Here is a 12,284-nt window from a genome sequence, read left to right as displayed (position 1 = left end):
TTATTCTGTTTTTTTTTTTAGTTTTTCAAAGCAATGATTGATTGATTTTTTATTTTATTTTATTTATTTTTTATTTTTTTAGGGGCACGGAGGCTTAGTGGTTAGCATGTTTGCCTCACACCTCCAGTGTGTGTGGAGTTTGCATGTTCTCCCCGTGCCTCGGGGGTTTCCTCCGGGTACTCCGGTTTCCTCCCCCGGTCCAAAGAAATGCATGGTAGGTTGATTGGCATCTCTGGAAAATTGTCCGTAGTGTGTGTGTGTGTGTGTGTGTGAGTGAATGAGAGTGTGTGTGCCCTGTGATGGGTTGGCACTCCGTCCAAGGTGTATCCTGCCTCGATGCCCGATGACGCCTGAGATAGGCACAGGCTCCCCGTGACCCGAGAAGTTCGGATAAGCGGTAGAAAATGAATGAATGGAAATTAACTGGCTGCACTTGGCATTGTTGATTAAGAGTGCAATGGGATTGGAGTGATGGAGCGCTAGGGTGCTTCTATCTAACATAATAGTAAGAAGCTCATCCAAACACTAACAGAACAGAAGGTAGATTTAAAAAAAATTAAAGCATTTTTCCTTGTTTTTTGGCAAGTAAATGTTAAAATATGCAGACTATTGCACCTCTAAGGTGTCTGCTTTTCATCATAACAGCTGGTCCAGCGTGCAGAGAAGCAGGGAAGCTACCATCACTGGAGAGAGAGAAAGAGAGAGAATGAACGATCAAACAGAAGAAGGAATGAAGAAAATGGGCCTTGACTTTTGAACAGATTTGAAGTAGAAGCTGAAGCTGAGATACAACATAAAAAGTAAAATAAATGTAGGTTTAAAAAAAGGTGTACAGTGAGGCTCACTGCAAATACTTTGTATTTTGAATAGAATAAATGAAAAATCCAGACCATTCATCAGAACATAGTGACCAAATCATAAAAACATAAAATATTAGAGAAGAATCGGGAGTGAAGGTGAGGGAAAAAGAAGGAAATCGCCTGAAACACTTGTACGTACATTCAGTGTGTTCATACAGTGAGGACAATGATTACTTCCTGATGGCTCAGTGCTGCCCTCTACAGCTCACTTCTCTTCTGTAGGCATGATGACTCGTGTGTCATTAAGGCATCATTTCCCATCTCGGGAGAGAGTGCTCAGAATGATACTCACTCCATCATATTAAACATTTACACTAATGGTTATGTTGTTAATGTTTTGGGGAAATTTTGCCCAGAAGGGTGGAAATAATCATGAGGCATGGCTGATCACACAGTTTAGAAGGAAAAATCTTTCATAAAAAGAGGTGGGATGAAGTGGTAGAGCTTTTCTCAAAAAAAAAATATTGTGTTTGCCTAGCAGCAAATCTGAAACTAGTGCTATCCACCTTGGCTGAGTGTCCTGGCTAACTCTGACTAATTCATCCTGAATAACTCGGACTAATCGATTTGAGTTAACTTTATCTAATACATCCTGGTTAAATCTAAATCCATTTTAGCTAACTTTAGCTAATCCATTCTGGTTAATTCTGTCTAATATTCATTCATTCATTCACGAGGAGCCTGTGCCTATCACACACACACACACTACGGACAATTTTCCAGAGATGCTAGTCAACCTACCATGCATGTGTTTGGACCGGGGAGGAAACCGGAGTACCCGGAGGAAACCCCCGAGGCACGGGGAGAACAAGGCGGAGGTGGGAATCGAATCCCCAACCCTGGAGGTGTGAGGCGAACGTGCTAACCACTAAGCCACCATACCCCCCTCTGTCTAATACATTTAAGCTACAGCTACATTTACAGCTACTGTAAATACTGTAATAGCCTAATCCATCTAGGCTAACTCTGGCTAATCCATTTTAACTAGCTCTTGCTAACCCTTTCTGGTTAACTTTGTCTAATCCATTTTTAGCTTTAACTCTTTTGAGCTGTAAATCTAGCGAATACATCCTGGTTCATCTATTTTAGCTAACTAGCTAATCCATCTCAGCTAACACTGGCTAGTCACTGTGAGTTTGTTCCTTACTGTTTTCTTGGTATTGATTGGTCCACATCTGGGATCTCATCCACTGACAAACGCTAGTCTTTTGTTCTGGAAAAATGATGCTTTTTTCCTCTCTGCATTTTATAGTATTCCTTTGTTATAATATAATCATTTTATCCAAAGCAACTTCAAGTTGCTCTGAGAGACCAGAGTTAACGACCCAGCAGTGACAGTTTGAGATTACAGTACTGTGCTTTAAACTGGTGCTCACTTTTAGTGAAACAATTCACAATGTCTCAAATCAGCAAATTACTATTTATACCTAATGAACAAGCCTGAGGTGAAGGTGGCAAATAAAAACTCCTTGAGATGATATGAGGAAGAAACCCTGAGAGGAACCAGACTCAGAAGGGAACCTCATCCTCATTTGGCTGACAGGAAATAATGTAAACGTAAATAATGTCCTTTCTACAACAGTTTGCATTCGAGAGGAATGAAGCCGCTAAGAGCTCCCGAGAAACTAATGGGTCAGCGTAATTACAGGAATTCGCCACAGACCCACCCAAATGACCGGTGATGAAGACCTGACCATGAAATATATGACTATATATAAATATATATAATAACATCCTTCTGCACTGTACACAGGGCACAAGTTGGGGCATTGAGATTTATTTCACGATATTATATTTGCTGGCTGGAAACAAAATAGAAAAGAAATTATTTACACCTAAAAAAAAAAAATTTCTCCATAAAAAATCTTTTTTTATAATAAAGCTAAAAAAAACCATAAAAACATTTAAATCCAATATACAATATTTTAGGCTAGTTAAACACAGATATACAGAAATGTTAATGAAAAACCGTCAGCTTTCATATGAGTCAGTAAACACCATTGAAGAGTGTGACATGACAAAAAAATTGAGCGGTGAGCATCGACTTTATGACAAGAACAATTTCAGTTTTTTGGCCTCTGGGGAAAAAGTAAAAATGTAAAGATGTTTAATGGTATATGAGTTGGTGATATCTGATTATTTTACTCTTTAACAAGTAATTTGTGACATCATTCACTGTATCTATAAGGAATATTGCATCTTAGGATGGGAAAATAATCAAAGACTGCATATTTTCATCTGTTACATTTCAATAATGTCCTGATTTGAAGTATTTTATATCACTCTCATGCTTGTAGCACAACATACTTTTCAGTTTATCGCTTGATTTAATTTCCATAAAACAATTTACTGTTCTCAGTTACATTATTACATTATTTTCTCTCTATCTTTAAGTTAATAATTAAGTAAAAATCAGAAAACCATCCCTGAACGTTTAATAAACACCTGAATAGAGAAAACGATGCTGTGTTTTTCTTTGTTAAATGACATTTTTAGGTCATTCATCATTTCCATTTGATGTTTGTGGAGCTTTTGCGATAAAAGTACTAGTGAACGGGTTGTTACTATAGTAACGATAACGTGTTAGAACGAGCGGATTACAAAACATGATGTGGTTAATATCTACATGAAAACCGCTTTGTTACGTCTTTCTTTATTATTAATGCCACAAATAATCTATGAACCTCATGAACATAGGAAAGCTTTAAATAAGAGACATTGATATTGCTGTTCCTTTATGGTCACAGAAAGATGGATGTGTGTGTGTGTGTGTGTGTGTGTTTCCTTGCTGTAAAATAATAAAGTAACTAATTTTTTTGCTGCGATGGCACTTTTCGAACTCTGTTTCGCGACAACATGTTTTGATAAGTCTGTCTCCTGCTTCACTAGCTGCTGAGCTCCAGCTGAAAGCTCGGCCATGCTGTATGTGATTCAAGCACAGTTTCCCGCCCCCAGAAGAGTGCCATTTGTTTCAGAGCAGGAGGGAAACGCTTTATACCCCATGTGCCCTTCTTTTCAAGGAGAACATCCTGTTGTCAGGGTAACAAGAGGCAGGCGGCCTGATGGGAGTTTGCGGGAAGCAGAGAGAGTTCTGCCATTTATAGAGAGTGATATTTGTCCTCCCTCCTGGGATTGTGTGTGTGTGTGTGTGTGTGTGTGTGTATGTGACCACTTTGTGTGTCTACACGTGTGTGGGTTTCCTGTGGTTTGGTTTTCGACTGTAATTTCAAACCATCAGATCCGTCAGGTCGCTCTTTCAAGTCGCTCGAATATAAAAACAAACCATTTTACATATATAAGATGATATATGTAAAATGGAAACATAAGGTCATTAGGCATAACATTTTATTTGGATCACGTGAATTAGACTCAGAGATAGCGTCAGAGGTTATGAGTGAAGGTGTGCATTATGAGCTGCTGTATCGGTTCCTCATTATTTATTTTGCTTATTCTATATATTTAAGTTTTTTTTTTAACCTAATATAATCTAAAAAAATTACTTCAATCAAATATTCTTATAATAATTCATACACAAATACTTAGCATACATTTATTTTTTTTATGATGTTACCTGAAATGTAAAAATAATTTAAATTCGATTTATTTCAATTATTTGTATTTTAAAGACGAATTATTTCTAAGAATAATATGTTGTTTAAATAATAATATAATAACCCATTGTAGGCTTTTGATTTCCCCACCACAGAGCTATAAACTAATAAAATATGCGTATAGACTCATGTAATCTTCTTTTTAAACACGTGACGACTTTGTAAATCCTGATAGTTTGAATAGTTGTTCCCATGATGTTATGAAGAACCCTTGTTAGCTCATCTCCTAAAGGCCCAGTGCAAAGCACACACTCCATCCCAGCACCGCTTTCACTAACAAGCTCTCCAAGGAGAGTTAATTATCCAGATGTGGAATTGTGCTGCAGGTTTGAGAAACACCTCTAGTTCTGAGAAGTGCAGCTCTCCGTGGAGTTAGACAGGAAATCAAATGAGCGACGGTTTTTATTTTTCTTTCTTATACAATTTCTCCATCTAGTGTCGAGCTCGTGTAATGGATCCCAATTAAAACTCTTTTCAACATGCATCGTCTGGGTGAGAATAATCAGCCAAGCTTAAAGTACATAACATTTAGTATGTATAAAAAGAATGAAGCAACATTCAGCATCATTTATACTTTTCCTTGTTGAAGATTTAAACCAAGAGCACTATATCTAACTAAAAAACCCTCATACTGTTTTTTTTTTGCTCTAACACCCACATTAACTCCTCTGCAACAGAGCCATATGGATCCGTTGCTGATTTGTGAGAGTATGAGGGTGTTTTCTTGACTTCAGTTTATGTTTGTGAATGCTATAAGTGTATATTAACAAATAATTATCCAATAATGAAGGATAAACATCCAGAAAGCCTTTTGAGAGACAAAAATTTGCATATACATATATAGTTATAGTATATATCTGTATAAATAATGTGTGTGTTTGTGTGTGTTTCTCTGCAGGAGCCTCAGAGCAAGTCGAAGGTGTGTGCTAATGTGTTCTGTGGTGCTGGGAGGGAGTGTACAGTAACAGAGAAAGGCGAGCCAACCTGCTTGTGTATCGAGGTAAGAAGTAGACAATATTTATTCATTCATTCATTTTCTACCGCTTATCCGAACTTCTCGGGTCATGCAGAGCCTGTGCCTATCTCAGGCGTCATCAGGCATCGAGGCAGGATACACCCTGGACGGAGTGCCAATTCATCGCAGGGCACACACACTCACATTCACTCACACACTACGGACAATTTTCCAGAGATGCCAATCAACCTACCATGCATGTCTTTGGACCGGGGGAGGAAACCGGAGTACCTGGAGGAAACCCCCGAGGCACGGGGAGAACATGCAAACTCCACACACACAAGGCGGAGGCGGGAATCGAACCCCCAACCCTGGAGGTGTGAGGCAAACGTGCTAACCACTAAGCCACCGTGCCCACACAATATTTATTTATTTATTTATTTTAAATACTTTTCATATGACAATAATTTAAGACTTTAAGATCTTAGTGCTGGACGTTATGTGCCATGACATTTAATCTGATGTTTAGCATCAACAGAACAATGAGCTATATTATGAACAGCTATAAGCTCACATTAAGCTCACTTTGTATTTACAAAAACATTTAATAAAGTAAGGAATGGATTAAGAAAAGAAAGCAGAAATACAGTGTGAGAAATACAAGAATACAACAAAACTGCATGGAAATTAATAGCATTTCGGTACAAACGGTCTTGTTCTATCTATGGGAATGAAACCAGCATTAAACTGATGATAAATCTCACACTCAGCTACATAAAACACTGAATATGAATGTGCTGGAACATTACAAGCTTCTCTGACTGACTGTAGCTGTAGCGAGTACTGAATACTAATAATATCACAGATTTATTGGCCTCTTTTTTATTAGTTAATGTTTAGCCACCAAACTCAGAGGAATTAATATCTGTTATAGCATTAAGAGGAAACCTGCCAGTTTTCTTGTATTTCTTTCTTTCTTTCTTTCTTCCTTTCTTTCTTTCTTTCTTTCTTTCTTTTTGTCTGTCTGTAGAATGAGTGAAATATTCTTGCTGCTCCTAAATATACCTATGCTCAGTGCAAAACTTCCATATTGTGTATTTAAGGAAGGAAAATAAAACGGCTCATTTACTTGCAGTTACTCCATATTTCATGAAATTGTACCAGATTGTGGATTTAATGTGCTTGTTAGCTTTTCTCTCTCTCTCTCTCTCTCTCTCTCTCTCTCTCTCTCTCTCTCTCTCTCTCTCTCTCTCTCTCTCTCTCTCTCTCTGTTGTTTAAAGATTAAATAAAAACTAGAGGGTTGATGTTGTTTTTTACCCGTGAGAGAACACAGTATGTTGCAGAGGCAATATGTTTTATTTCTTCTTCTCATTTTTCTCATGGTTTCTACAATTCATTACAGGGCTGTCAGCTGTTTTTTATCAATCAATTTTAAACCAAAGAGACACAAATGCGTTTAAATCTAGTTTTTTATTATGATAAGGAATTATGAGGATGCCTTTAAGAAACCAAATGACTCTGAGCATTTTTATTATGAATTATGATAAGGAATTATGAGGATGCCTTTAAGAAACCAAATGACTCTGAGCATTTCTGTGTGTGTGTGTGTGTGTGTGTGTGTGTGTGTGTGTGTGTGTGTGTGTGTGTGTGTGTGTGTGTGTGTGTTCTCTCTCAGCAATGTAAACCTCACAAGCGCTCTGTGTGTGGCAGTAATGGGAAAACATACAGAAACCACTGCGAGCTCCACAGAGACGCCTGCCTTACCGGACTCAAGATCCAGGTGGCACATGACGGCCACTGCAGAGGTGAGAGGATAGAGCATGGGACAGTAGCATGGGCCAAAAGGCATGTAAATGTGAGACCGAACTAAACTATGGTTAATGGTCTGTGTATTGCTGCAGAACAGGGCCAAGAGGGATCCTATGGGGCATTTCACACGTAGGGAGCCTATGGGGCACTGCATCTTGTCTTGTAATTTTTTGTCTGAATTTCTCAAACATAGAGGAGCCTAAAGGGAACTTCATCAGATATTTACAATATATGTAAGGCACTTTATTGGGTTGTGTTTTAGATAGTTGTAACCTGTAGTGCACATTATCTTGTTTTCTTTTCTGAAAGGGGCATCCTAGAGGGCACTTCATCATGTTTCCTTCACATTGGGGAACCCTATAGGGCACTGCTTCACATATTCCATGCCACATGTGTGCCCTAGATTCCACTTCATCATAACCTCTTACATGTAGGCCAAAGGACATTTCATTCGATTTCTTGCATGTATCAGCACCTTAGAGGTCATTTCATCTATTTTTTTGTTTATGAATAAGCTTTCCCACGCTGCCCCAAAGTACCACTTTTCATATGAGGACATAACATTTTCTCACAACTTCATTGTCTATATATACTGTATTTATTGTTCCAACCTTATATGGGGACTGTAAGGTATAATTCTTTTGCGAAACTGCTTCCTTGAAAACACTGATTAAATTAATAGTTATGAGCTATGAATTAAGAGAATCAGTCATTAGAAATTGTAATGCACACAACAGTAGCATACGGGTCTCAGGAGGTTAAAGAAAAAGTTACTGATTATATCTCTAGGATGATATAAAGCTATGTGGTTCTCAGTATCTGAAGACCCTCAGTGGTTCAAGACTTGCAGTTACCATGATGGAAATCAATACTTTACCACGATCACATTTATAATTATAATCCAATTTGAATTAAATGTGTTTAATCCAAATTTCAGTGTATTTACAAGTAGCATATAACGTGTATCTAATGGAGAAAGTTTAATAAACATATTATATGATGTTGATTAAAAAAGGTTTCAGTAAATAGCAATGTGACACTGATTTATGCACGGATTTATGTAAGAAATCGCTAAGCAAACACAGAGGAAACATCAGGCAGAAAGTGAGGTAAAAGAAACAGGCAAAAAGGTCCATAAACCAGAGTAATCTGTCAGCACAAAGAACAAATCAAAATAACAAAACTAGCTCAAAATCCAGAGGACAATACGGAATATCAGATCATAGTGACAGAACAACAATAAACAATAACGACTTAAAATCGAATTGTTAGCTGACAATAGTTCACAACGTGGTAAAGAGAGCGTGGTGTAAATAGTTTGGATGGCGCCTTCTTGTGGTTTATAAGAGAAAGTGCGAATGTTGTCGTTACAAGAAAGAATATTAATGTGTTCATTTAAATAACAAGCCTAACATCTAAATAGTTGTTAGTAATATTTGGAATCATTTTTTATTTCTCTCTTGTGTATAGTCTGATCTTTAGAGCAGACTGATCTTAGTTTCTTTATAAACCTGCACTTACTGTGCTGTGGGAGAGGAACTAAACTCTGGCAGCTGTTTTTAGACAGGCTGTTTGCCCAAATTTTTATAATCAAATGTAAATTTAGAATAATGTAACATGGCCACAAACGAGAATCTCCACTGATCTCAATATTGTATTAAATAATCTAATTGTGCAGTTACTGCAAGAGCTGCAGTGGTAATGTCTGCTGTGGTACATTCAATCTCGTGGACATTTGATTATTACTGATTATTACAAGATTTTTATTTTACTTTATGACAGAAATACTGAATTATCAGTAAGCGGAGTTGGACAGATATCAAAACACTGGAACCGGCATGAAGCTGCTGGACTGATCAGCATAAAGTCATTACCCGAGGTTAAATGCAGGCTGTTCTGTCAGATCCCAAACAGCATTTATAGCATGTTACCGGATCACTCTGTACCTTTCTCAGATGGTGTTTCCTGTGTCTATTATAAAGTATGGTTTATTGACAGAACATCGTTCAAAACACCATTCAAAGCTCTGTGTTAAAGGGACTTCTGAGTGGTTGGTCACATGTGTCTGTTAGATATTATGTAACTTAATGCTTTTGTGCATGAGTATTTACTCGCAATGTGATTTATTGTCAAAAATTGTTGTATAATAAGCAGATTTTTCCCAGAAAAGCCCAGGAGTGCTACTTCAATAGTATAGTGGTACTTCCAGAAAAGTCTAGGTTGCGTCAGGAAAAGTGTATGGGTGCTTGCATTGTAGTGTAGGATGTTCTTGAAAGAGTCTAGTGTTGCTCCCAGACAAATCTAGAGGTGCTTCTGGAAAACTCTAGGGGTACTTTCGGAAAAGTTTATGATACTCCTGGAAAAGTCTAGAGACTTACTAGAATGTTGTAGGGGTACTCCCGAAAAGTTTAGTGTTTCTTCTGTGAAAGCTTAATGTTGTTCCCAAAAAGGTCTAGGATGCTCCAAGAAAGGTCTAGAGGTGCTAATGGAAATCTTTCATTATTTGAAAATAAAAATAGGTCTTGCACATTTTTCCAGTGGATAAAGCAGCCTCAGTATGTACAGTACTGTACCTGTAGCAGTATTTTGTTCAGACAGCATTTTAAAATAAACTACATAAATTGCATATTAATGCTATTAGTAACATTAATGCAATTTCTGTTTCTTGGTTATTGAAGTTTTGCCACAAACTTCTATTTAACAAATCTCAGTGACCAAAAGCATCACGTTCATGGACATTTGAGTCAAAGCCCTGAATCCAGGCATGTTTGTTCCTCTTTGCAGAAATAAAGGAATTTCTCTTTGTTTGTTTTTTTGTTTTTTTGCAGAGAGGAAAACAGAGAAAGCTGCTGCTAGTCCAGGTGAGTGTAACCTCTGATATCTCTCCTCTCCTCCATATTAACCGATCAGTTCCTGTGTTTACTTTAAGATCAGCAGAGTGAGCTCATAGAGAAGATAAGGCAAATAAATAAACAGATTTTTATAGTCCTTTTACACAGGAACCGTATCTGTTGATAGTGGTATATTGTTTATAGGCTAAAGATCAACTTGAGTGAAGCATGCAATGTGAGATGTTGCACACAGTTAAACTACAGATGTAATTACAGACCCCTATGCTATTTAAGCAGTCACACACAAGGTGGTGTTGGTGAAATCAGAGGCAAGGCTCAGACACGTGTGATCCCGGCCTTGAACTTGATCTGACTTTTCTTGCACAACACAGGCTCGACTGAGGAGTAGTATCAAATCCTGCCTTGGTTTGTAATCGCAATTTATCATGCTGAAACATGTCAAAGTGTAACTGTATCTACACTCAAAATTGCAGAACAACATTGGAGTGCATTAGTAAACAGTAAATGGTAGGCTTGTACATTTCAGTCAATTGCTGTGTCGCACAACTCATTACGTATATGGTTGAAAAGACAATAAAAGTTTTTTGACTTGACATGAAACACGCAAACATGAAAAAAGGGCGAACTTCACCAGGTTAAAAAAGTAACTGCTTGGTGTAAGGGACCGTGACAGGCTGTGTGGACACAAGTGCAATTGAAAATGTTTTAGTAAAGACAACCAATTACTGTAGCTCCTTGAACGTGAGGCAAAAACAGGGTTGAAAAGCAGGAAGGTTCAGGTAGTGGTTCAGGTATGATGAAGTCACAAATTAAACAAAACTGAGTGTATACTTCGCCCTGAACACATCACACACAAAGACACAAATTGCTGCATAGATTTATAAGTGGGTTGAGAATGATCGGTGAGAAAAATCATGACCTGTCAGGGTCACAATTAGTGACAAATGGATCGGAGACAAGACAAGAAGCAAAACAAAACACATGGAAAGAATGGAAAAAGTACAAGACGCACACACACGCACACACACACACACACACGTTATGATATGCTGATGCTCTTACTCAGACTCCTTGTGTCACCCAGGTGAGGAAAGGCTCCCTTCTCAGTTTGACTTCCTCGTGTCATGTCAGGGAGTTTTTCTGGTTACTTGATGTCATCCCTTTAAATCCCTAACTTTAAAAAGCAAAATAACTGGAGAAAGCAACAGGTACAAGAACAGATTCTGGTGTTTGATACATGTTGCTGAGAGTAACGATAGATTTGTTGGTGTTTTAAAAGTACCGATTCCTGACGATAATCCACTCTGCTCTCAGAAAAACACTTTGTGCCAACTACTAATATAAGCGAAATAAAGTATATCCAGTATGTGTGTCACGTTCTCGTAGAAACCGCCAATGAGACCCAAGTGCAGGATAACGCTTTTATTCATGTAAAACACTTAACAAGACATTTGATCATGACACAAAGTAAACATACACAAAAACCTGGAACCAAAAACGCAACATGAGACATTGACAGGGACGAATACACTAGAACAGGTGTATATATATGGAACAACTCGTTAAAAATCATAAGAAACACTGACAATCACATGACTTTAAACAAACTATAGCTAAACACCAAACAATACTCCCTCTGGTGGTCTGCCAGGGGATTGTCTCAGTTCCTTACAGTGTGTATTATTTATATATTTTGTTTAAATTACCATATGTCTTCAGTGGTCTGCTATGTGGGTGACCGTAACGAACTGCGCAGGCGTGTGATCGAGTGGCTGCAAACGGAAGTTGTTCCAGATGGCTGGTTCGCCAAAGGCTCCAACTTCACTGACATCCTTCTCAAGTATTTCAAGGTGAATTTAAAGACGTTTTTATCCAAACCTGAATTATTTGCATTTGCTATTCCTTTTTGATGGCACGGTGGCTAAGTGGTTGGCACATTTGCCTCCACCTCCTCACACCTACACCGTGTATGTGGAGTTTGCATGTTCACTTTATGCGTTGTTCTCCCTGGAAGTCTGGATAAGTTCTAGGAGTTGTAGGCTGATTGGCCTCTATAAATTGTCCATAGTCTGTGAATGGACGATTGTGCCCTACAATAGACTGGTACTAGTCTAGGGTGTTCCTTGCATGGTTAATCCCCAGGTTAGTCTCCACATTTTGCATGACTCAGGATAGGTGCCCCTAGGGTAGTCTCCA

At 38.1% G+C, this 12,284-nt stretch overlaps 1 protein-coding gene across 1 annotated transcript in view; it reads left to right on the top strand.

The window, feature by feature from the left end:
* The window catches only part of fstl1b (follistatin-like 1b), a 63,468-nt gene that overhangs the window by 38,673 nt on the left and 12,511 nt on the right, over positions 1-12,284 (top strand). The window contains exons 3-6 of the mRNA XM_027162606.2: positions 5,370-5,471; positions 7,103-7,232; positions 10,065-10,097; positions 11,808-11,938. Coding sequence (XP_027018407.1) covers positions 5,370-5,471; positions 7,103-7,232; positions 10,065-10,097; positions 11,808-11,938 — 396 coding nt within the window. The remainder of the gene's footprint in view (positions 1-5,369; positions 5,472-7,102; positions 7,233-10,064; positions 10,098-11,807; positions 11,939-12,284) is intronic.

The sequence above is a fragment of the Tachysurus fulvidraco genome, chromosome 6 (genome assembly GCF_022655615.1).
Source record: "Tachysurus fulvidraco isolate hzauxx_2018 chromosome 6, HZAU_PFXX_2.0, whole genome shotgun sequence".
NCBI lineage: Eukaryota > Metazoa > Chordata > Actinopteri > Siluriformes > Bagridae > Tachysurus > Tachysurus fulvidraco.
This window is presented reverse-complemented; position numbering and strand designations above follow the sequence as displayed.